The sequence below is a fragment of the Palaemon carinicauda genome, chromosome 22 (genome assembly GCF_036898095.1).
Source record: "Palaemon carinicauda isolate YSFRI2023 chromosome 22, ASM3689809v2, whole genome shotgun sequence".
NCBI classification, from domain to species: Eukaryota; Metazoa; Arthropoda; class Malacostraca; order Decapoda; family Palaemonidae; genus Palaemon; species Palaemon carinicauda.
The window spans coordinates 82,930,052-82,956,524 of NC_090746.1; the positions used below are offsets into that span (position 1 = coordinate 82,930,052).

Consider the following 26,473-nt stretch of genomic DNA (forward strand, 5'->3'; position numbering starts at 1 on the left):
AGATAAGAATGAAAGAGTGTGGACAGTGACGAAATGGGATATGAACTTTTTACATTATAACTCTTAAACGGATTGATTTAAATATTTTTTTATTATCTAAAAGGAAATAGAAATGGCATCAATTATTTACTATTGCTATACAATGGAGCTTCCCTAATTTTCAGCTTGCAAATGTTGCCTGATAGTTACCTAATCTCACGAAATATTACAAAGTGTCTGATATAATGCTCATACCCATTGATCACTGAATGAAAGTTAAGAATTCTCCTAAATTAATTAAAAATTTCTTAATTTGAAAACAGAGATGACAATAAAATGTGTTATCTTACACAGAATGTTAAAGTCCCCTTACCAAATACATAAATTACCTCGGAACTAAAACATACACTTAACCATACAAGTTATGGAAAGGCAAAGCAATAGTTTTCCATGTTTAGACTCAACTTGACGTTTCCACAGATCGAAAACCCCTCTTAAAAGAATTTCAAACCAAAACAAGATTATGATTGCTAGCCTATACAAGCAAAATTTATTGAGTTGAAATGCATGATTCTTCTTTCTAAGAGCCTATATATATTTGCACTTTGCAGGATTCAGGGTTTATTCATATTCAATTTGTTTTGTTACATTACTGTATAAATAGAAGTTTGTGAAGGGAACACAATGCCCCTTTTTGTTTGTTACTCAGAGTTTTGATAATGGGAAAATCTCGGACATCATAAAGCCTCCTTTAGCCTTTAGCTGTGGTATAACTACAGGCTCTATGAAATTGCAGGGCTTTGCATTAAATATTTAACCTTACTCAATTTTCCAAGTTGTAGGGAATTAAAAGAAGACAAGGCTAAGAGGATTCCAAATTCAACCTAATACATTTAAAATCAAGGAAAGAAGTACAGGTCAGCTGAACAGAAGCCTTTCCCAGTTCCTTGACTACTGGTTTTGGGCTAACTGCTCAGATGTAATTATCTAATTTGATTAAAATTTGATAAGTTCTAGTCCCATACATGAAGTTCTGGAATACAATATAGTACTGAATTAAGAGTGGATTCGGACTCGAAGACAATGTACAGTACTAAATTAAGAGTGGATTCAGACTCCTGGTTTATACAATTGAATTCCAAGGTACGGAAGGGTCAAGATATCAAACATATTACCCAGTTCTGAAAATTGAAAGCAAGACTGAACACATACATTGGACCAGGGATGTGCATTCAGTTGATGTTCCATTGACAGTAAGAAACCAACACCAGTGGAAGCAGAACAGGTCAAACATAGAACTAAGCATACATCCCTATGATGGAAGATATCAAAACATGTCAATATGTTTTGCATAAAAGGCTGGGAAAATCAAATACCTATATTCAATAGAAAATATCTGAAAGAAAAGATCCTCAGTGCCTTGTCACTTCTAAAATCTTGTCTCAAAGAATATTGAAGTAAGTCAGCTGTTTTCTCTTCCTCAGAGGCATGCAAGGAAAACGTGGTTTATTCTGCAATGGCAAGTCATGGTGATGAAGAGGATGTGGAACCCATTTGCTGCTGAAGGTAACAAGCTGCACAATGTGATCATTCATGCCTACACCTTTGACAAGTATTTACTAATAATCTTGAATACAGATGTCACTGATCAAAAGTTGTGTGAAGACTATGAGTCAGAGTGAATTAATGGAGATATCGGCCTATGGGCACCAGTAAGTACAGGATGATCATGTCCACAATCAATGCTGTACAGAAATCCCTTGATTGTAATCAGGAAGTTCATATGATTGGCCTTGATTTTAGTGCTGCCTTTGGCCGTGTTATTCATGAGGCCCTTATTTTCAAACTGAAACAGTTGGGAGTGGGTGGGTCGTTTCTTAGCCTCATTATTGAATCTTTAAGTTATAGATCGCAAAGAGTTGTTGTTGATGGGCACCATAGTGAGTATAGGAATGTGATATCTGGTGATCCTCAGGGTAGTGTTCTTGGCCCATTACTTTTCATACTATATACACATGAAATGTGGTTTGGTCTTGAAAACAAGCTTGTCGCATATGCAGCTGATGCTACCCTTTTTGCATCAATTCCATCTCCCGAATGTAGATCTGGGATTGCTGAATTTCTGAATAGAGATCTAGTTGAAATAAGTGCATGGTGCAAATTATGGGGTATGAAGTTGAATCCTAACAAAACTCAAAGTATGATTGTAAGTAGGTCAAGGACCGTGGCTCCTCAACATCCTGATCTCAGCATTGATAATGTTTCTTTAACTTTGTATGAATCTTTTAAAATTTTAGGTGTGATTCTCGACAGCAAATTTACTTTTGAGAAACACATTAGGGCTGTGTCTTCTTCAATTGCACAAAAAATTGGCTTATTGAGAAAGTCTTTCAAGATTTTCGGTGATCAATCTATTCTGAAGAGTTTTAATTCTATCCTTTTACCTTGTTTCAAGTATTGTTCTCATGTCTGGTCTTCAGTTGCGGATTCTCATCTTAATTTGTTGGACAGGAACTTACAGTCTATTGAATATCTTATTCCTGATCTAGATATTAATCTCTGGCACTGTCGTTCTATTAGTTCACTATGCATGTTGCATAAGATTTTTTTATAATTCTGACCATCCTTTACATTCAGATCTTCCCGGACAGTTCCGCCATGTTCGTAATACTAGGTATGCAGTTAATTTTAATAGTCAGGCCTTCTCCATCATGAGGCTCAATACTACACAGTACTCTAAAAGTTTTATTCCCGCCGTGACAAAGTTGTGGAATGATCTTCCTAATCGGGTAATTGAATCAGTAGTAATTCAAAAGTTTAAACTTGCAGCAAATGCTTTTATGTTGAACAGGCTCATATAGGTCTTTTTATAGTTTATAAGTCAAATATCTGTTTTAATGTTGATGTTTTTTTAAATATCTTATTTCAATTTTCATTATTTATTATATTGTTTATTTATTTCCTTATTGCCTTTCCTCACTGGGCTATTTTTCCCTGTTGGAGCCCTTGTTATTATAGCATCTTGCTTTTCCAACAAGGGTTGTAGCTTAGTAAAACTCAAAGTCAACACTATGGATCTAAATGAGACCAACGATTTATTTTGACTGATGGTCCTGGCCAGATCTTGCAGACATTAAACAGAAAGAGGCCATTGTGAACTACGAATTAACTCTGATACCAAGAGCCCTTTTTGCTCCACGTTACAATCCTACCATGATTGGACAAACCGAAGTGTTTCCACCTGCCAGCTTGGCAACAGAAGAAATTCCACGTGAAGATCATCGAGCAGAAGATGGGATTGGCACCACACCAGATGTTCCAAGTTGCAAGATAAACCCGGTAGATGGAATGGTTCTTCTACAGATGATGGCCAATAAAACAGCAACCATGATGACAGTAAAAAATGTCAGTGGATGCATCAATGACAAGCTGATTTCCCTTAAAGGAGATTATGATGAAATCATCTTCTTTATGTTTGACACATACTGAGATGATTTTCTGAGGAGGGCCACAATAGATAAAAGAAAGCAAGGGAGAACAACAATCCAGTATCAGGTCAGAGACAAAGCAAACATAAAACACATCCCAATGAGTAGGTTCCTTTCACATAACAAAATGAAGGTTGATCAGACCATCTATTTTGCTGTAATGACTATCGAGTGCAATTGTGTATCATGCAAACAGGTCATCACCTCTTCCTTAGGGAATACTAGAAGCAACGAAGGCTTGTTATTCCAGGACAAAGATCATGAAGAAGCAAACACACTATTGATCTACCAGGCTGTCCTGGTCCTGCCAATCCAGCGAGACCCATTGCATGAACAGGTGGTTTACTTCTTGACATAAACAGTGTACACTCATTTAAAAGTTCTTAAGTCAAATACTCTTATTTAGGAGATTTACGGACTTACAGCATTATGATGGGAGGGGGTAGCTGAGAAATTACTATTACACAAAATACTTTTATGGTAAGAATTTGTACATATCAATATATATTTCCGTTATTGGACCTATGACTGAAGCCAATTATCAAAATCAGTTGAAATTCATGGAATAGGCTCAACTACCAAAAATCTTATAACAAATATATTTAAGGTATTTGAGAATTAAAGTTTCTACAGATAATCTAATTACACTGTTTGGATGTATTACGCTTTTTGGGCTTAAGCCATGTCGTCCTGATGGAAGTTCCTAAAGGGTAGCTTCCTTGGGTATATATAACTACGGCGATATTCCCAGAGAATTTACCTTAAGATACCCAGAATTCTAACTCCTGGAGCGAATATCCCTAATAAAAGAACCAGGGATATCGCGAAATATCAGAGGACGTATTCTTGACACGCCACATAGCAATCTGCACCCCGAACAGAGTTAACACTTCGAAGGGGTCAATTGGCAAGAAAACGAAAACGAGAAAAAAAGGAGAGCCGCTCGCAAGGTATCTCTCCTCTCCCGTTTCGTAAGCGTGCATTGCGCCGCTCACGGCGCCATCTGTATTCCTTTTTGCGTAGCTCAACAACTCGGTGTTTTTTCCCTGTGTTTCTCGCAATTCTTGGATTATTTCAACTTATAATGCTTTCTCCAACTTCTTCTGCTTCTGATAAGTTGAGTATTATTTATTTTATGTATAAATGTAAGCTCTTGGTAATTTTAAAAGTGATTTGATAGTGAAATCGTTGTTACAAGAGCTGTTGCCTACCGGAGGCGTCCTGGACGCTGTCGCTCGCTAGGTATGAGTTATTTAGTTAGCCAGAGCGACGTTCCCGGCTGTTTCGCTTTAATAATTTTAGCAGTTTAGCGCTACATAGGATTTCTTTATATGATACTTTTAGTATTTTTGTTTTGGCGAAGGATTTCCCGATTCTGGCCTACGCTAGACCTTGTAGCCTAGTCGTCTGGCCCTAGTACTTTCCTGCATGATATTCAGATTTCCGAGTGTTTTAAAATTTTATTGAAGCTTTAGGCAGTTTTATACATTTAAGATTAGGTTGATTTTCTTCCAAGATAGTATACGAGTGAGTTTCGGTGATTTAGGTAATCGATTCTCTTTGCGCCTAGGCTAGTTGTCTATGGGGCCTTAGTATACTTTCTCACACTCCCCGGTTGCTCTCTTCTCTTCGGGGAAAGTGTGCAATCCCTTCCCCTCTGTTTAAGCCTTGGGCTTAACCCTAATGGTTTATCTCAATTGACTTTAGATACAACTATATTAGGGTGTTTCTGTTCCTTCCTGTTTCCAGTAAGTCTGGCTTCAGGGAGGGGGCAGGACATCAGAGTTCTTAGTCTGAGTCTGTTTATGTCTAGCTTGTGGTTGAGATTCCCTTGCTAGACTGACAACAGACATAGGAGGCTTAGCCTCCTTAGTTCACTTTCGAAGGTTTCTGTATGAGATGATTCCTTCTTCTTGTGATCTAGCAGACTAGTCCAGTGTTGTTGTTCTCGGTGTGGAGGATAAGATCCTCTTTTCTGTGAATAACAACGCCTTCCTTGCTTTGGTTGTGAGGGAGTTGGCAAGTATTGCTGGCCTCCCTCCTCGGATCTCCCCTAGGCTAAGATGAGTTTTCTTGGCTGCGGGTGATTCATTACTAGAGCAAGGTTGGCAGGACCCTCTTCTCCCTTTCCCCCTCTTTCCTTTGTAATGGCCTACCCATTGCATTCCTGTCCGTCATTCTACATCTGTACCTAGCATAGGTTAGGATGTGGGGTTGACTCAGTCCCTTGCCGGCCGGCAGTGCGTGCCGGCCGGCAAGGGTCTTCTGCTTTGAGTGCTGCCCGGACCTCCCTTGGTCTCTCATCCATGTTTGTCTGTAGAGCTAGATGGCATTGGTCAGGAAGCCTGAAGTTATATTCTCCTCTTCCTTATGTGCACTCTTTCGGGGTGCCGGGTTATGAAGTAGTACAGTCTCTTATCCCGGCATCCATTCTGTTTTTCTTCTAGTGTTGTACCCTAGCCCGCTGCCGGCCTGAGTGGCCGGCAGCCGGGCAGTCGGAGTTCTCTGGTTCTTTTGCTGCCGGCCGGCATTGGTTGTATACCTTTGCCGGCCGGCTATATATCACACCATTGTCTGCTGGCCGCTACGATTGGTGGCCGGCAGCCGGGTGCTATCTTGTGTAGTTGCCGGCCGGCACATGCATTTGAACCAGCGTTCTTCCACCTTATAGTTCTTAAGTAGTATACTTTGGAACTAGTTAAGGTGTGTGCCAGCCAGCACATTACCTTCTATACTGTAGCCAGTATTTTTCAGTATAGTATATACTGTAGGGAGAAAACTATAGTATAGTATTTGTTACAACACTAAGTTTTTCTAACACCTTTGTGTTGTCTCGCACAACCCTTTGGTGTAACCTTACAGATAAAGAAAGTGAGTTCTTTCTTGTCTACTATCCAGCATTTTAAAATAATTTTTTGGGTGTGAGCTACACCTGTTTCCTCTGGAAATTATTCATTGGTTGCTCTAGAATAGATTAACCATACGATTTTATTATCTGGAAGGTTGCGGCAATTGACTGTGCGGGAAATACAAGTGTGTGTCTTTCCTTTCTAGTTTAATTGTGCTAAGCTATGTATATCCAGTGATACGTAGTTCACTTGATACTCATGGAATTTTCTTCTCTTTACAAGAGGACCATCAGAAGTGTGGAAGCGTTTTCTGCAACGTCCGCAGCAAGAACTTCTGCGGACATGATTTGTGTAGGAGGCACGCAGCATGCGCAGTCTCCAAAGGTGATCTCCGGTATTGGGACCCGCAGGTATGTACCGTGTGCACAAACCTGATTACTGAGGCTTTTGATTCCCCTAAGACGGCGGAGTCAAGGGACGCAGCAAGGGAGAAGCTTCGTACCTGGGTAAGGGGCTTTCAGAAGAATACTTCTGGGCCCTATCTTCCAAGTGAGAAGATGAGGGCTTACCTCCAGTTTGCCTCAGTAACAGACCCGGTGCTAAGAGCACAGCTAAAGGATGCAACCGGAGTTTGGAGAAGTTATGCATCAAACGCGCGAAGAGATCTGATAAGACCAGTTCCGCTTCGTCTACGTACGCTTCCCAGGCCTTGGTCCCAAGTCAGGCAACTAAAGAAGTCGGTACTTCTTCAGCAACCTCCCCCCTCGTTGACTATTCACACAGACGCCTCGAAGGAGGGGTGGGGAGGTCATTCTCATCGGAAGAAGGCCCAAGGGACTTGGTCCAATCTATTCAAGACATTTCACATAAACTTTCTGGAAGCTATGGCAGTACTCCTTACCTTGAAGAAAGTCTCCCCTCGTCGCTCGATCCACATAAGGTTGGTGCTGGACAGCGAGGTGATTGTGAGATGCTTGAATCGACAAGGATCGAGGTCACCACCACTCAACCAGGTGATGTTGGCCATCTTTCGACTGGCGGAAAAGAAGAAGTGGTACCTGTCGGCAGTTCACCTTCAAGGAGTCCGCAATGTGACAGCGGACGCTCTATCCAGGTTCACATCGATAGAGTCGGAATGGTCCCTAGACGCAGGATCATTCTCCTTCATCTTGAGTCAAGTCCCAGAACTGCAGATAGACCTCTTTGCGACGAAAGACAACAAGAAGTTACCCCTTTACGTGTCCCCGTACGAGGATCCCTTGGCGGAAGCAGTGGACGCGATGTCCCTCGACTGGAAAAAATGGTCCAGGATTTACCTGTTCCCTCCTCACAACCTTCTGTTGAGGGTCCTCAACAAACTGAGATCTTTCAAAGGAGTAGCGGCAATAGTGGCTCACAAGTGGCCGAACAGTGTGTGGTTCCCTCTGGCATTGGAACTGCGGTTGAAGTGTCTACCTTTACCAGATCCAGTTCTGACCCAGCGAGTTCAGAAGTCGACTGTCTGCGCTTCATCACAGAAAACCCGGAACCTGCAGCTCATGATTTTCTCTCCCTAGCGGTGAGAAAACGTTTCAGGATTTCGAAAGACAGTATAGACTTCCTAGAGGAATATAAGTGCAAATCTACTAGAAGGCAATATGAGTCATCATGGAGGAAATGGGTGGCCTTTGTCAAGGCGAAGAATCCGCAAAAGACCTCGACGGACTTCTTCTTATCTTTCTTCATCCACCTCCATGGTCAAGGGTTAGCAGCCAACACAATATCAACGTGTAAATCTGCTTTGACAAGACCCATTTTATATGCCTTCCAGGTCGACCTCGCTAACGATATTTTTAATAAAATTCCGAAAGCCTGTGCTAGGCTCAGACCATCAGCACCTCCAAAGCCCATTTCATGGTCTTTAGATAAAGTTCTTCATTTCGCTTCGCTGTTGAACAATGAGGAGTGTGCTTTAAAGGATTTGACCCAAAAAGTTATTTTCCTATTTACACTCGCGTCGGGGGCCAGGGTTAGTGAAATTGTAGCCCTCTCGAGAGAGGAGGGTCGTGTTCAGTTCTTGGATGGGGGAGAACTGAACCTGTTTCCGGATCCTACGTTTCTCGCCAAGAACGAGTTACCCACCAACAGGTGGGGTCCCTGGAGAATCTGCCCTCTGAAAGAAGATGCATCTCTATGTCCAGTGGAATGCCTAAAGGTCTATCTTCGTAGAACTTCAGACTTCAGGGGTGGTCAACTATTCAGGGGAGAAACATCAGGCTCAAATTTATCACTGAAACCACTTAGGGCGAAAATTACCTATTTTATTCGCAGAGCGGATCCAGACAGTACACCCGCAGGTCACGATCCGAGGAAAGTTGCCTCATCCTTAAATTTCTTTAATTGTATGGATTTTGAATATCTTCGTTCATACACTGGCTGGAAGTCTTCCAGAGTGTTCTTTCGTCACTATGCGAAGCAAGTGGAGCAACTAAAGAGGTCTGTGGTAGCAGTGGGTTGTGTCGTTAACCCTGCTGTTTAACTCTGCGAGGAACAGTGGATTTAATTGGGACGATTAATTCCGGGGTGAGTGTGTAGTTACGAACTGTTCTACAAACTAAGTGTTAGGGCACTGGGTTGCCCACATTGACTGTTCCACTTTCAAAGGTGAACCTAGCATAAGTGCAGACATGTGTGCCGAGCGTTTCCAACGCTAATGTAACTGATTAGTAATACAGACTTTTATGATCTTGATACCTCGGTATGTTAAAAGTGGCGCTAATGTTTTTCTTTCAGATAAACAAGTTTCTGTTTACTATCATGCTTATGCTTATTTGTTGGTTATCCTCCTCTTATATATATATATATATAAAATGGTTGTTTAACCTGTTTTATTTATTGTTTGTCAATAAACTAGTTCTTGTGAACCTTGCGTCTCCTTCACCTGTGTCAATTTATTTGATATAATTTTGCATTACGTTCTATGTATATTTATCTGGGATAATTCTAATAGATTGTTCCTTTATGCAAGCATTCTTTGCATTGGTTTATGCTTTCCCTTTGCGGGAGGACTCCATGCCCTGAGGGGACGGTGGCGGATATGCAAGTTTTCCGCCTACTCGGATATAAACCTTTGTCCAATCCAGTATTGAATGGAGAACTGGTCGATATTTCATATTGACTCAGTGGTTCTTTACAAACTATGCTTTACATGATATAGGGTGAGACCACTATATTGGCTTGTCTGTTATTCATACATAGGTATATGTACTCTTCGAGACTTTTCCAGAGTCTAGTAGGACTCTTCCCTGTAGGGGGCAGGAAGCATTAACATGGTCTATGGTTAGTTGAAAAGATGTATGACGGTAACATCTTAGGTCTCTAGGTCTAGTTGGCCGGGAAATACCTTCGGGGAGTACGGCACGTTTTGAGAATCCACAGATACAGTAATGCTCTGGTATACTTCCATCAGGACGACATGGTTTGAGCCCAAAAAACGGATTTTGAGCGAAGCGAAAAATCTATTTTTGGATGAGATGGCCATGTTGTCCTGATGGACCCGCCCTTCCCTTTCTTTAAAGGGCTGTAGGTCCCCTCCCTACATACAGTATCTGTAGCACCTCGTGTATCGCTACAAGGAATACAGATGGCGCCGTGAGCGGCGCAATGCACGCTTACGAAACGGGAGAGGAGAGATACCTTGCGAGCGGCTCTCCTTTCTTTCTCGTTTTCGTTTTCTTGCCAATTGACCCCTTCGAAGTGTTAACTCTGTTCGGGGTGCAGATTGCTATGTGGCGTGTCAAGAATACGTCCTCTGATATTTCGCGATATCCCTGGTTCTTTTATTAGGGATATTCGCTCCAGGAGTTAGAATTCTGGGTACCTTAAGGTAAATTCTCTGGGAATATCGCCGTAGTTATATATACCCAAGGAAGCTACCCTTTAGGAACTTCCATCAGGACGAAATGGCCATCTCACCCAAAAATAGATTTTTCGCTTCGCTCAAAATCCGTTTTTTAAGAACTCGGACTTCTGAGCCTCTTTACATTGATTGATAAGGAGCAGCAGAATGTCAAAACACTGATTGTATTCATTAACAGTTAGATTTGGCAAAATGTATTAATAAATTGCTAGCATTATTTACAAACGTTGGCTTTGTGCGTCAATTTAGAACCAATAGGGTAATAAGGTAAGACTGCTTCCTCAGTCTTAAACGAACAATGAAATAAAAGTGAAAAATTTTTTCTTGGGGCTGTACTCTTCCTATTATGATGAGTAAGATGGAAAAGAATAGGAATTTAGATTTTATGCCCTATTAGAGTGGCTAAGTTGTACAGTATTTGGCAAGAGATATTAATACAGTATTATGTATACAATTCATCATGATCTCGAAAAGGAAATTATACAATCTTTTTGGTACACCTACAAGCTCTACTAAATCAGTGCACCCTTTGAGCCTTACTAAGGATAGTTGCGATGAAATAGAGGTGGGCTGACAAGGTGTGGAGGAATGACAATCTTGTTGGCTTCATGAATATAAGAGACATCATCGGCTGACAAGGCATCAATCCATTCTGACTCAGGCATGGGGTCAGTAAGTTTCAGTTCCAATTGTTTCCTGCTGTTTCTCATGGAATCCTGAAATATAAAAGTTACTTTATAAATGTGATCTATAAATACTAGTAAAGCATCATTTCATGAAACACTATGTGCTTAACCAGAATTTTGTATACCACTAAATTAATCCATTTACTTATAAACTGACTTGAAATAATAATTTTGAATATCAGTGTTAAAGATCCCAATACCTTTGACAATTTGTCATTAATTACATAATTATAGTACAGTTTTTCTTTATCAGGTCCAGTCCTTGATAAAAGCGTCCCGTGGATCCCCCTCTTTTACTATCAAACACAATTATAAGAAAATAATCCGGATTTGACTGAAGTTGTCAATTCTACAGTCTCATCATCTTTAACAACGATAATACAATTTCTCAATGAAAGACTGTAATCGCAACACAATCAACACCATCAGCAATTAATTCCATGTTGCGATAACTAAACAAAATATTAATGATAGATAATTTCTCAATTGAAAAAAAAATAGATTGCAGTGCTCTATACACAACTGGCAAATTACAACCATTACTATTAATATTTATGAAGTGTGTTTTTGGTTACTGTCTTAATTTCCAAATAAAAAGATTTACAACACACCCCAGTATACAACGCATTTGATATCCTGTGTTTGGGGGGTTAGGAGCTCAAAGGATTCGCCTGTTAGTCTAGAACAAGAAATCCAATATAACATGATAAGCCAAGGAAATCTTACATTCCTTACCCTAGCTAACAGATGTCACATTACCAAATGAAAACAATCAATGTAAGCAATCAAAAAGAAACATATACAAATATTCAAAACAAACTTTCCTCTTCCAGTTAGACATTTTATATACAATATTCTATAACTTTACATTAGGCTGTAAGCAAACTCTATAAGAGGGCATTTTCGATTTGGCGTAACACATACCAAATGTAATAAAAGGGAAAGTAATTTCTAAACATGTCACGCAACTTTTGTATAGCCACAAGATATATCACAGCAATACAAAACATGATATCTTTTCAACAAGAACGATTTATTTACGGTGATAACATCAAACATTCAAAACAAATCTTACCTGAAGATTCTGGAAGAAATCTTTGATGAAAATGGTATACTCTTCATAGAATGAGTTGATCACGGTAGGATCCAACAATCTTTCCGGGTAGCCAACTTGCAGAGTCATGTTATTCAGCTGGTGAAAGGAAAAACAAAAAAAATGATCATCGTTAGTATAATATTATATATATGATAGGCTTTGTCCATTGTTGAGAGAGAGAGAGAGAGAGAGAGAGAGAGAGAGAGAGAGAGAGAGAGAGAGAGAGATTCCAATATACGTATAAAAAGTTTTTCATTGAAAATGTAGAGTAATAACAACTATAAAGCATTAGTGATCGTATAAGAAATATCAACAAATAATCAATATTATAAATATCGTTATTAAGGCCTATAGGAAGTTCTTATAAATAAATCCGAAAACTAGAATAGCATTGTTTTCCTTTCTCATCTTTCCATAAATGACTTCAATCTATAATCAGAAACACTACAATCACAAAAAAAGCTAAATATGATTCCACGCTAATCAGAATGGTATATAATGTTATTATGAACAAAAGTAACTACTGAATATTATCATCTTCTGATTTCCAAGGATTTCCCAAGTCTCTTTCATGAATAAATAGTTGTATCATATTGTACTAAAATACAAAACATCAGATTTAACAGAGATCAAAAACAATAGTTGTACTAATATTTACCTTAATCTCAAAATATCTCTAAAGTTTGATAAATGAAATTGAAACTCCACAGAAGTAATTTCCCACCCAAAATATAGATAACAAATGAAAGGATTGGAATTTTTAAGAATTTGTTACTTGCATCAGTAACACCCAAAGGGGGGTAGTGTAAAAATATCAAAATGTTGCAAAAATAATCATTAGAAATCAAGCATGGTTATAAATGCCCATCAACCCTGAAATAAGCGTATTCTTCATTTCTGACATTTCTTACTGCAAATATACTATACGTTTGTGAAACTATACTTGCAGAGGTTTTTCAATAAAGTTATACAGTATCCTCAAACTTGATAATCGCATGATAAAGCAGTGGAATTAATCAATGTGGTTAATTACAGCCGAACGGGAAACTGAAAAATAAATTAGCGGTACACATACTCAAATCGTATGTGAGACAGATAATCTAAACAAACATTCAACTAGGGGGAACAATACACGCAATAATCAATCTAATATATTATTTTTTACTTTAACATTTGCAAAACTCCTATAATGAATTTCATCTGTTAGAGATTTCTAGGTATGCACAATAGCATGTCAGAAAAGTCTTTATTTTGTGAGCTTACCACATTCCAGATTAGTATGACAACATTCTCTATCAAAATGTGATAAAGCAGTTACTACACAATAAAAAGAATTGTGTATAATTATTACCCATAACGAATATTAAAATAGTTTACTTATACTTTTCAAATTCTAACTCTAAACTGTTTTCAAAATTACATACCAGCTCCACAGTTCACAAAAAAAATTCATAAATAAGATATGTGGCCTTAGAAAGAAGACTTAAAATTTACAGGGAATACTATTCTTTGTTTCTCATTCATAAATGAAGTAAAAATCTTTAATGCATTTATTTAGGAATTTATTGGTTTTCATCAATCTCAGGTTATTCAATGTTGCGATTTTAACAACCTTTTTTACTATTTACATTCATTTGTTTTTTGAACTGGTAAGTCTGTTCCACTCCAGGAAAATTCATAGATATGTTCTGTTGCATTTAGTGATAAGAGTAAGAAATAAGATCCTACAGCCTAAAATTTTTCATAGAAATCTTTATTTTTGGGCTCAAGCCATGACGTCCTTATGGAAGGTTCCTTCAGTAGCTTCCTAAGGGTATATATGACTACAGTAGATATTCCCAGAGAATTAAACTAAAGGTTTCACAAAATTCTAACTTCTGGCGCAAGTACCCATAAGGTTTCCCTTTAAGATATCGTATAATAACAGGGGACGTATGCTTGACACGCCACATAGCTATCTGCACCCCACATAGCGTTTACGCTTCGAGGGGGAAGTGTGGCAGGTATGGGAGGAGCCGTTACAAAACTCTCTTCCTGCGTTACTGTTACGGTATCTAGCGATGTAAACAAACGGCCGCCATAGCTGACCGACATCTTGACAGACGTCACATCCGCGCGCCTCATTCCTTTTTACGTAGCATCTCTGACTAGGTGTTTTTCCCAGTGCTCGCTAAGTAATTTTCATCATGTTGCAATCTTCAGCCTCGCCTTCTTCTGGAAAGTTGAGTACCATATTCTTGTATTGTATAATAAGCTCCAGCCGTAAAGTAACGACTTTTTATCTTTTAATCTTGTGTTTTGTGGCGGAGCTGTGCCCCGACCGGAGGCGTCATGTTGTGACGCTGCTGTTCGCCTCGCATGCTTTATTTAGTTAGCCAGAATAGCCTTCCCGGTCTTATAACTAATTATCAACATTAGTTATTTAGTCTTCATTGCTAGGAATTAGTTATACTGTATTATGCTGGTAGTATTCGTTTTCGGCGATCACAGTTAGCCGAACCCTATGCTAGATTGCTAGCCTAGCCCCTAGGCTTGATAGCCTAAGTGTTCATGTTTACTTCTTGCATGATATAATAAGTGTTCCTAGTGTTATATTACGAAATGAAGATATAGGCATTTATACATACAAGATTCAGTGATTGCACATATGTTTTTTCGCCTTCTAGGAAGCATACAAGGGGTTTCGGTGATCTTGGTAGTCGACTCCCTTGCCCCTAACATAACGTTAGGGCTCCTGTATACTTCCTCATCTCCCCAGTTACCTTATCTAAGGTAATCTCCTCCCTCTGAGGTAGCCTAGGCTACATCCTAGCCCTCCTAACCTCGATACATTCGGGTAGGTTGGGCTAGGAGTTTTTCTTTCCCTTCTCCTTGCCATAGTACATGCGCTTTGAGTTTGGGACAGAACCTCAGAGTACCAGTCGTTCATCCCCAGCCCTCCTTAAGGTGAATGTACTCTCCTTCTGGTCCCTGCTGGAGGGCAAAGGTGGTGGGGTTCTGCCCTTCCCCCTAATCCACACTTGGTTGGGTTGCGACCCTTCCTTCCTGTGGCCTAGCGACTTGAACTACCCCTGCCTTTCCTGGTCTAGGAGACTAGCTCACCTAGCCTAGGTTAGGCAGTCTAAGGGGATTCTGCTTCTTTATAGTTTAGGACAGGACACTAGTCCTGTACCTACTCTGTGCTAACCTACCCTAGGCTAGAGAATGGACTCTTCCTACCTAGACAGGCTAGCCCTGAACAGAATCTCCACCCCTAGGAGTGCCGGTGGGAGCTACGCTTCCCCCATACACTCCCCTCCCCCTCTATCCCTTTTATGTTGGCTAGCCATCACACCCCTGTCCGCCGTCCTACAACTCCACCACGTGCCGGCGGGGTGTGGGTTCGGCTTGGTCCTTTCGTTGGTCAGTCCGTACTGCTAGGCTTCCCACATATAGTCGAACTATGGGATAGCATTCGTCGGTTGGTCTGCCGGCGGAGGACCTCCCTTCTTTGAGTGTTCTTCGGTCCTCCCTTGGGCCGCCACTGGCAACATAGCCGACTGCCGGCTCTCTGCCGCCGGATGAAAGGTCGCACCCCTCCCTTTCATTTGAACATTTCTTCCGGAGGAAGAAAGGAATGGGTACTGGGTATTACCCTTCCCTCTTTCTCCTCTTATCCTATCCCTCTCTCTCTCTTAGTGTTGGTCCACTGCCGCCTTCACTCTGCCGGCGTTAGCCGTCAGTGTCTCCGGTACCCTACCTGCCTCATTGAATGATGTCAGTGTCGGTATGCCGTTGCCAGCCATCTACCGGCTTGCCGGCGATCTGCCATCACCTAAGGTGTCACCCTCTCTCTCTGCCACATAGACTGATGGCTTGGAAGGGTCCATCCTTGATGGGGACCTGACGGCGCCAGACGAGCTTCCGGCATGCCGCCAGGCTGCCAGCGCCACCAATCTTGGCTTTACAGTGGACAGTCACTCCTCCCTCCTGCTGGCCCAGTGCCGGCAGCTATTATTGTGCAGCTATGGATAATAGCCAGTGTACCTATGGTATAGTTATACCCTAGACTGAAAACTATTGTGTATAGTTGTACGGTAAAATCTTTCCAGCATATTCTGCGCGTCTCTTGCCGGGACCTAACCTGATAAGGGGGCTTACCTTATCCCCCTTTTCTTTTACACTGAATGAATTCAGCTTCCCCCTCTCACCGTACCTAATTCCCTAGAGGAAGCCTAAGCTTGGCTCATCCAACACGGATATTCTTCCTCCTCCCAGGGCCCATGACGGTCCTCTTGAATTAGTTACAGTGTGGGGTCACGGCAATTGGCTCGGCGGGATGCACAAGTATGTGTCTTTCCTACCTCTTTTCTAGCTTACCTATCCTAAGCTTATACATAAATGGAATCTTATATTACAAGTTTATTAACTTACTTCTAATCTAAGATTACTGTAAGTCATAATTGTATTGACTTCCAAATACTCATTTCCTCATTCTTTTACAGGAGGAGTATGTGAAGTGTGAGAGCGCCTTCTGCGGCGTTCGTCGCCCTAATTTCTACGGCCACCTGGTGTGCCGAACCCACGCTGGCTGTTCGATCTCGAAGGGGAACCTTCGCTATTGGGATCCGCAGGCCTGCATAGTATGCAATAGCCTGCTCGATGAGGCGTTCGATAACCCTCCGTCAGCGGAGGCCAGGGACAACGCCCGAGAGAAACTGCGCAAGTGGGTGCGCGGTTTCCAAAAGAACGCCACGGGGCCTTATCTCCCAAACGAGAAGATGAGAGTCCTGCTCTTTCCTAAGGCATCTGCTGATGCCGTTATTCCCAAGGATGAGATCCCCTGCGTCCAACTGACGGTCGAACCGGATGTTTCGGACGCTCTCCAAGGCTGTCATACCGACGAAGTGGAGACGATGTCGGATGTGTCCGAAGACACTGAAAGGACCCTGAAGGCTGAGGGTCAAGAAGAAGAAGAGGATCAAGTGGAGACCCCTGATTCTGAGGGCGAGATCGCCCGTGCACCCTCTGTGGCTTCCGTCGTGGTTTCAGAACCAGTCCCCTCTACATCTGCCACTCCAGTACCTGCGGTGGCGGGTGCCCAGGATACCCTCCAAGCTCTGGTGGCATTCCTGGATGAGAAGTTCCGCCAGGGGCATGCGGACCTCATGAGGGAAATCATGAGTATGAAGAAACAGCCGAAGAAGATTTCCGTCAAGGATCTTCCCTGCTGCTCAGTGACCAATCCCTGGAGGCATGCAAAACACATGCCCATCACGACCGGACGCATCTTTGTTAATGATAAACTAAGCGCCATCCCCCTTGAAGAGGTGGAGTTCTACCCTAATTTTGACGCCTACCCGGACTGTTACATCCGTCTTAAGTCCAAACCAGTCTCCAAGGAGGAGACCGAACCTAAGGAGGTCATAGTGTTTGAGCACTCCAAGGCTCAAGCTATGCTGGCCGACTGCCTCAAGAGCAGGGGCTACACCAATTCCAAGATGCCGGCCCTAAGCAAGAAACACCCGTCCTTTCTTGGTCCTCCCACCATGGTCTTTCCTTTTGCGGAAAAGACCTTGCATTCTGTGTTGAAGGCGGTGGAGGTAGGAAAACCCTGCCCTACATTGGAGGAATGTAGGCCTCTCTCCCTCGCCCTACCTCCCGATGATAAAAGATGGAAAGACATCCAGTTAACTTTCAGGGTTGGAAAGCTGGAGGCTGACGTCGCTGGACGTCAGTTTTACGAGAACCTCCCCAAGCTCACCGAGTACCTTTTGCATCGGGAACAAGACACAAAGGAGAGGCTGGCTGCCTCTCTGTCTCTTCAGGTGCAACTCGAGACAATGGCCGGGGACATTCGGGTCCCAGGCTTCTACATGGTTCTCGCAAAGACCCACCATGCCACCTTGCTGAAGGACTTATACAGCTTCATCAAGGCCCGGAGAGCCTGTAGAGAATTCGTGTTTGCGGATGTCACCGTCAAACACGAACCCCGGAAACTGATTTCCTCCAACATCTGGGGCAAATACCTCTTTCCCGTGGACCTTGTGAAAGAGATTGCGGACAGAGCCGCCACTGAGAATAGGAACCTTCTCAACAAGTGGGGCATGTCCCGAAAGAGGAAATCTTCTCAGGATGACGTTCCACAGCCTAAGAAGAAGTCCAACAAGCCCCGACCTCAGCAGCGTCAGGCCAAACGCCAGTTTCCAGCACCCGCTACTCCCCAGCTAGTGGCTCAGCCACAGCAGACCTTTCAGTTGGTCCCTCAGCCGGTGGTGGCCCAGTCACCAGTCTTTACCCCTGCCTTTACCACTACCTTTCGCCCCAAAGGTAGGGGCTCCGTCAAAGATTCCTCTCGACGTCCATCCAGAGGGAGAGGAGGAAGGGGAGCAAGCGGCCGAGGTGGTAAATCCTCGGGAAACCAGAAGCAATGAAGTGCTTCCGGTGGGAGGAAGACTCCGCTACTTCCAGGATCGTTGGACCTTCGATTCTTGGGCCCACAGCATCATCAAGAAGGGACTAGGGTGGAGCTGGATAACACCACCTCCAACCTTCCACCAATTCTTCCAACACTCAACCCCCATCCTGGAAGAATATGTCCTAGAACTTTTGAACAAGAAGGTGATCAAGAGGGTAAAGTCCACCAGGTTCCAGGGAAGACTGTTCTGTGTTCCCAAGAATGACTCAGACAAACTCATAGTCATTCTGGACTTGTCCCCTCTCAACAAGTTCATTGCGAACAACAAATTCAGGATGCTGACTCTTCAACATATAAGAGCCCTACTGCCTCACAAGGCTTACACGGTCTCAATAGACCTGGCGGACGCCTACTGGCACATTCCAATGAATCTCCAGGCTTCCTCCTACCTAGGATTCAGGCTTCAACGAAGACAATACGCTTTCAGGGCCATGCCCTTTGGACTCAACGTGGCCCCAAGAATCTTCACGAAGCTCGCAGACACGATCGTCCAACAGCAACGCCTTCAAGGCGTCCAGGTGATGGCTTACCTAGACGATTGTCTGGTCTTGGCGACATCATCAGAAGAATGCTCGCGTGCCTGCAAAAAGGTGATCCAGTTCCTGGAACATCTGGGTTTCAAAATCAACACCAAAAAGTCTCGACTGTCTCAAGCTCAGAAGTTTCAATGGCTGGGAATCTATTGGAACCTTCAGTCACACCATCTTTCCATCCCTCTGAAGAAAAGGAAGGAAATAGCCGGATCTGTCAAGAGACTTCTAAAATCCAAATGGATTTCAAGACGACAACAGGAAGGAGTGCTCGGCTCCCTCCAGTTCGCCTCAGTGACAGACCCAGTGCTACGAGCACAGCTAAAAGATGCATCGGGAGTCTGGAGAAGAAACGCATCCATCGCTCGAAGAGATCTCAAGAGACCTCTGCCAACCAGGCTTCGCTCACTCCTAAAGCCGTGGTCGGAGGCAAAGAACCTGAAAAGATCAGTTCCTCTTCAACCACCACCTCTGTCGGTCACCATCCACACGGATGCCTCGCTAGAAGGATGGGGGGGGGGGTCACTCCCACCAGCGACAAGTTCAAGGAACATGGTCTCCCCTATTCAAGACGTTTCACATCAACATCTTGGAGGCCATGGCGGTTCTCCTTACTCTGAAGAAACTGTTCCATCGTCCTTCGATCCACATCCGTCTCACTCTGGACAGCGCCGTTGTGGTCAGATGTCTCAACCGTCAGGGCTCACGATCGCCCCAACTCGACCAAGTGCTACAACCCATCTTCCGCCTAGCGGACAAGAAGAGATGGCACCTCTCAGCAGTTCACCTACAAGGATTCCGAAATGTGACGGCGGACGCTCTATTGAGGACAAGCCCCATAGAGTCGGAATGGTCCCTAGACGCAGACTCATTCTCCTTCATCTCCCGTCAAGTCCCGGAACTGCAGATCGACCTCTTCGCGACGAGCGACAACAACCAACTTCCTCTTTACGTGGCCCCATACGAGGACCCCAGAGCGGAAGCGGTGGACGCCATGTCCCTGGATTGGAACAGATGGTCCAAGATTTACCTGTTCCCTCCACCCAACCTTCTGCTGAAAGTCCTCTCCAAGCTGAGAACCTTCAAAGGAACAGCAGCCCTAGTGGCTCCCAAGTGGCCCCGGAGCAACTGGTTTCCTCTAGTCCTGGAGCTACAGCCCAAGCTGATTGATCCCTCTGCCAGACCCAGTTCTCTCCCAGCAGGTTCAGAAGTCGACTGTCTTCGCTTCATCAAGGAAAACCCGAGACCTTCATCTCATGATTTTCTCTCCCTAGCCGTGAAGAAAAGGTTTGGAATCTTGAAGAAATGTTTAGACTTCCTAGAGGAATACATAACAAAGTCTACCAGAAGGCAATATGAGTCATCCTGGAAGAAGTGGGTGTCTTTCGTCAAGGCAAAGAATCCTACGGAAATCTCCATAGATTTCTTCCTGTCCTTCTTCATTCACCTTCATGGACAAGGCTTAGGAGCCAATACGATTTCCACTTGTAAATCGCCTTGACAAGACCATTACTTTATGCCTTCCAGATAGACCTCTCCAACAAAATCTTTAACAAACTTCCAAAGGCATGTGCTAGACTCCGTCCTGCACCCCCTCCAAGACACATCTGGTCTCTTGATAAGGTGCTCCATTTTGCCTCTAGCCTAGACAATGAATCTTGCCCTCTGAAAGACTTGACTCAAAAAGTGATTTTCCTTTTTGCTCTCGCCTTGGGACCCCGAGTCAGTGAAATAGTGGCTTTATCTAGAGAAGAGGGCCAGATACAGTTCGCCGAAACAGGGGAACTTACCCTCTTCCCTGACCCAACGTTTCTCGCTAAGAATGAACTCCCTACTAAGAGGTGGGGTCCCTGGAGAATCTGCCCTCTGAAGGAAGATGTCTCTCTATGCCCAGTGGAGAGTCTAAAGGTCTATCTTCGAAGAACTTCAGACTTTGGTGGAGGACAACTCTTTAAAGGAGAAACATCGGGTAGTGATTTGTCACTTAAACAACTAAGGGTGAAGATCACCTACTTTATTCGCAGAGCAGATCCTGACAGTACACCCTCAGGTCATGATCCTAGAAAAGTTGCCTCTTCCCTAAATTTCTTGCAAGGAATGGATTTCGAAAGCCTTCGATCTTTCACAGGCTGGAAATCCTCAAGAGTGTTTTTCAAACACTATGCGAAGCAGGTGCGCGGTCAAGAGAATCGTGGTAGCCGCAGGGAGTGTATTAAAATCTGCTGCTTAGTGCTGCGTAGGAGAGTGAGTTATTTCGGGACTCTAACTCAACGGGTGCCTGTGTTGACCCTAGTGCGATACATAGTGATTTTAAGTGCCACTTAGTGTCACGAGAGACTGTTCTTCTACAAGGTGAAGTAACATAGAATTGAACACGTGTGCCACATGTTTATTTGGACATGAAGTGTACTGAGACTTTAAAAGACTTTATAGTTCCCTTGGAACTTATGTGTAATGGCAAGTTCTTCCTTTTCAGATTCCACACTTCTGTCTTATGTAGTCTTTAGTCTATGTTTGTTAACCAACAATTTTACTGTAAATTATTTACTTTATTTCATATTATCGCGAATATTTTCTTGAATAAAATAGAAATTTCGTATCATATGCGTCTTATTTCGCCCTCCTATATGAAATACATTATTGTTACAGAGTTTTATTGCCCCTATTTTGATCTCTATTATAATTCATGTTATAATATTGCTCCTATCTGATATATACTCACCTAAAGAAAAGTGAAATATTTGTTCCAACACAAGTACTTAACTTTCCTGATCTGTCTGCGAGACCGACAAAAACCTCGTCTACAGGCGAGTTTTCTTCATCAGGTTACTTCGAGATGTTCCTTTCATCCAAATAGGACTTCCCTGCCAGGGGGGCAGGAAGCCATGTCATAGTTTATGCCATTGGTAGTGACATGTAACGGAGATGTCACGGTCTCTAAGGTCATCAGACCAGAGGAATATTGTTTAGAAGTCGAAGGCACTACCAAAATGGGAGAAATCCACGATACACTAATTCTCTGGTACACTTCCATCAGGACATCATGGCTTGAGCCCCAAAAAACTGATTTTGAGCAAAGCGAAAAATCTATTTTGGGGTGAGATAGCCATGACGTCCTGATGGACCCGCCCTAGTTCTCTATTCTGGTCTGTCAGGCCCCTCTCTTTCTTATTGTATCATGGAGGCTGACAGAGACGCCGGAAGGAATGAGGCGCGCGGATGTGACGTCAGTCAAAATGGCGGCCAGCTATAGCGGCCATTTGTTTACATCGCTAGGTACCGTAACAGTAGCGCAGGAGGAGAGTTTTGTAACGGGTCCTCCCATACTTGCCACACTTCCCACTCGAAGCGTAAACGCTACGTGGGGTGCAGATAGCTATGTGGCGTGAAAAGCATACGTCCCCTGTTATTATACGATATCCTAAAGGGAAACCTTATGGGTACTTGCGCCAGAGGTTAGAATTCTGTGAAACCTTTAGTTTAATTCTCTGGGAATATCTACTGTAGTCATATATACCCTTAGGAAGCTACGGAAGGAACCTTCCATCAGGACGTCATGGCTATCTCACCCAAAAATAGATTTTTCGCTTCGCTCAAAATCCGTTTATTGATTGTATCGTAAAGTCTATCTAACTTTGGTAGGGCTATTGCTTAAAACTTAAGTCATACAAATAAAAAATTCATTTTTTGATTCTTCACCTAAAGAGCTCTCATTCCAAGGCAACCTTCAAAATTCCTTTGCTATATACTGTACTGATAGAACATTTACATATTTGATACCAATTTGTGTAGCTCTTAATAGACTAAATTTTGCTAACCAATAAGCTCCCCAACTGTATTATCTACACAATGAAATATCATGAAGCAAAACTTTATATGTATCATTAATATTGATGTATGACTCATTTACCATCACAGGTACCACAAAGTAAAAGAAGGGTAGCTTTTTATAGGTATTTCTTTAGAAGCTAATTAGATAATCTCTATTAAGTATGCCTACAAGATACTGCACAAAATCATGCAAAACCTTAGGAGATAAGGAAATACACGTTAAATCTGAAATTATACAAATGTTTTGCTGCATGTTACAGCAAAGCACTGCTGACAATATATAAAGTGCACTGGTATTTGAATATTGGTGATAAGTAAATCTATATTTCATATAAGCCATAAAAAAACAGGATAAAACACATATCATGGGACATGTTCCATCCAGTGATTTCATGTTTACAAGCAAGTGTTATCATTTAAGTATCTAAAGACTGAAAATTGCTGAAAAAAAAAATCCATTCCTATAGTGACATACATACATTACTTATTTATAAAAGAAATTGTTTGCCCCTTAGAGCCAGCATTAGCCATCATTTAATGCTGACTACCAGAATGAGATTCGGAGATGTGCATCTTAGTAAATTACACTTCTATCATATTTGCGTTCATCTACAGTTACCATCGGAATCACTGAATACAGCATTGTTTACTGATAAATGCTTAGTCGATTATAATCTGTCACAACATAAAATTAAAGTTTACACCGAACAATAACTAAAATATCAAAAACATGTATCTGGTTTATGATGCATGAAGTATCCCTACTATCACTTCGGTCATAAATGATTTCAGAATTAAGAGAGGAAAGCAGTGTATCTGACTCCATAAGTAAAGTACATAAGCAAAGATGTATGTGAAATTGCTCTCTATGACTAAATGATGAGATGATCAGATAGTTAAAATGGTGTATGACAACGTTGAAAACAGGTGTTGTGGACAGTCCCTTTCCTGAATATTAATTTGAGAATTAACCTGATGCTTCTGTAACAGAAAACGTTTGCCTCTAAATCTGGTATAGAACATAAAAAAAGGAACTACTTTAAATGGTTAAACTAACAAGCTAAGCTTTCCCAGGAAATGTTCTATTCTTAAGTAAAACAAATTTTCATGTATGTTATCATCCACTTCTTATTTAAATCTCATATTCAATTACAAGACTATTACTCTGAACACAGTCATTCTTTATGGTATTGATTCGTTTCAAGGTGATTAGTCCAAGCTTTCCAACTTAGGTAAATTGGTGTATTGAACTATCATTAGATAACGGGAAAGGAAGAAAATATATTCAAGTGATATATGTAAGGCTACAATTTGCCTTACCAAAATGGAAATTGTTTCAACTTTAACAAAGCAGTGTTCATTCAATCCTGCTATGGGCACAGTACTTGGGAATTCTAGCGATACCTGCTTCTCACCTATAAGAGACTATTCTACCAGAAACATTTAAAATTTGAAATACAGCTTGATGGTACCTAGTCACACTTTATATCTAAGAGGCAAATACACCACAATAATAATTGTACTTTCTAATTTATCTTTACTGTACACTAAACTCCCATGAAAATGTATCAAGTTTTTCATCATGATTTTGGGTCATAAGAACCAGTGCAGTGTTTGGGACCTAAGTGCATGGGGGGGGGGGGACCTTCCAGACGCATTATGAAGATAAGTTAAGTGGCTAGAAAGCAAGATAGAAGAAAGAAAACAGGAACGGGGTTATACTATGAAATTAAAAAGTCCAGGAAACTAGGAGTAATGCACATACAATGAATGGAATCATTTTATTTTGCCCAACATATACTCTTATACAGTTCACTTTTGTGATGAAAAACGGTTTGACAATTAAAAAATAAACACTTACTAAAGGACAGGTCATGCTTTCCAGTCATGCGCACATCAAGAATCACGAGTAAACACCAGTTTCATTCAAGAAATACTTTTTCCTTTGGTTTTCGCTTATACATTCTAATTCACACAACCAGAGGCTAAAGCCACTGTTAAATACAATCAACAATGGAACCTTCTTAGTGGTACCTCTATGTTACGGCAATTTTTAAACAGAACATGGCGAAATAGGGATATTAATAATATATTTCATAAAAATATTAATTACAGCATGTTGTGAATAAATACTGGCCGTCGATACCTGTTAAGGCACCTTAGTTGATTTGTCTTAAATCCTATGCTGCTTTATGTCGCAAGCTACTTTAAAAAGATGTTATCGCCTAGAGTTACCACTTGAAAGATGAAACCAATAAACAGCATTTGCCCTACTAATGTCATGTCAAGTTTTACAGTTGAATATACTGAAGCTAGAATGGTAGTAAGGTTACATAACTCCACACATACAACAGCAGCAACAACAGCCACCATTAAATATAACCCCATTTTCAATTTACCTACTCTTAATTGGCTTGTGCCAAGAGCTCTTTTTGAATTGAAATCTAGAAGAAATCAAACCCAGCATCGGCTCCATGAACACTATACCAAATCATCAACCTGAAGATTGTCTGGAACAGGTGAGAAGCACTATCACCTCTTTAAAGAGACTAAGACATAATTAATTGAAGAATTAATGGATTCTTGACCATTTACGTGTGGTTGCAAAAGTTCTGGCAGATACACAATGGAAAAAAGAAAATGCTGTTTTTACATTCTTAAAGCCACTTATAGAGAGAAAACAGCATAGAAAAATAAAGAACAATTGGCTACAATAGACATGATATCATGTAGCCATAATTAATAATTTAATGTGAAAGTTTTATCTTGTTTATGCGTCTCCCCAAAACCGCTCACATAACCACAAAAGTTATCTAAAACAGTTAAGGGAACTACATTCAATAACTTTGGCATACTTTCATTGGTGTTCAAAACTTCGGCAACTATGTCCTGTTCTGAATTACACATGGATTTTAACATTAGATAAACTTCTCACCTGCCTTACAAAGAATACATCTACTGTTCAACTATCATAAGCTGCTCGAAAAATAGCAGACAAACTAAGCTACCACAATGCATTTCAGATATTGACAACTAACTTTTTTCATTGTTTTTATCATCAAGAAATAAGAATTGTTGAAACAACAGATTTCAAAATTTCCGTGAGTTTAAATTAAATTGCATTAAAATCATCGTGAATTTATGGGGTCTGTAGGAATCTCCCACAAGAGAGGACCATAAAGTGTAAAAAAAAAAAAAAAAAAAAAAAAAAAAAAAAAAAAAAATAGCCTAAATCTAATACTAACTTCTTACCCATGGGTCTTTTCTTAAGTAGCAGGATTTCAGACTAAAACAAAGTGCCTTTTCCTCACAATGTTCCTTAAATCACCCTAAAAAGTTGATGTATGATTCTCGGGAAGCGTGACTAATAGCGCTAACATGTGCATTTTCATATTCTACAATAAGAATTGTAGTCTGTATCTAATGATATCCATTTGTTACACTTCAACAAAATTTTAGAAAAGCTTTGAGAAAATATAAAATAAATAAAAAAAAGAAAAATTAAAATTACTAACATAAACACAATTTTTCATTTTCCTTTCAACATTCATAGTATGAATATGACAAGCAATATATGAATTTTCCCCCTATTTAAAAAATCTAGCTGGTACCAAAATCCAGCATATCTCTACTAGAACATTATATACCTAATTTAGCTA

The 26,473-nt window shown here is 41.4% G+C and overlaps 1 protein-coding gene across 4 annotated transcripts in view; it reads right to left on the reverse strand.

Annotated features, from left to right (window-relative positions):
- The window catches only part of LOC137616569 (endothelin-converting enzyme 1-like), a 203,836-nt gene that overhangs the window by 7,382 nt on the left and 169,981 nt on the right, over positions 1-26,473 (reverse strand). For all 4 annotated transcript variants that reach the window (XM_068346447.1, XM_068346446.1, XM_068346448.1 and 1 more), the window contains 2 exons: positions 11,976-12,092; positions 10,755-10,930 (listed from right to left, as the gene is read on the reverse strand). In XM_068346447.1, the coding sequence (XP_068202548.1) occupies positions 10,755-10,930; positions 11,976-12,092 (293 nt within the window). The remainder of the gene's footprint in view (positions 1-10,754; positions 10,931-11,975; positions 12,093-26,473) is intronic.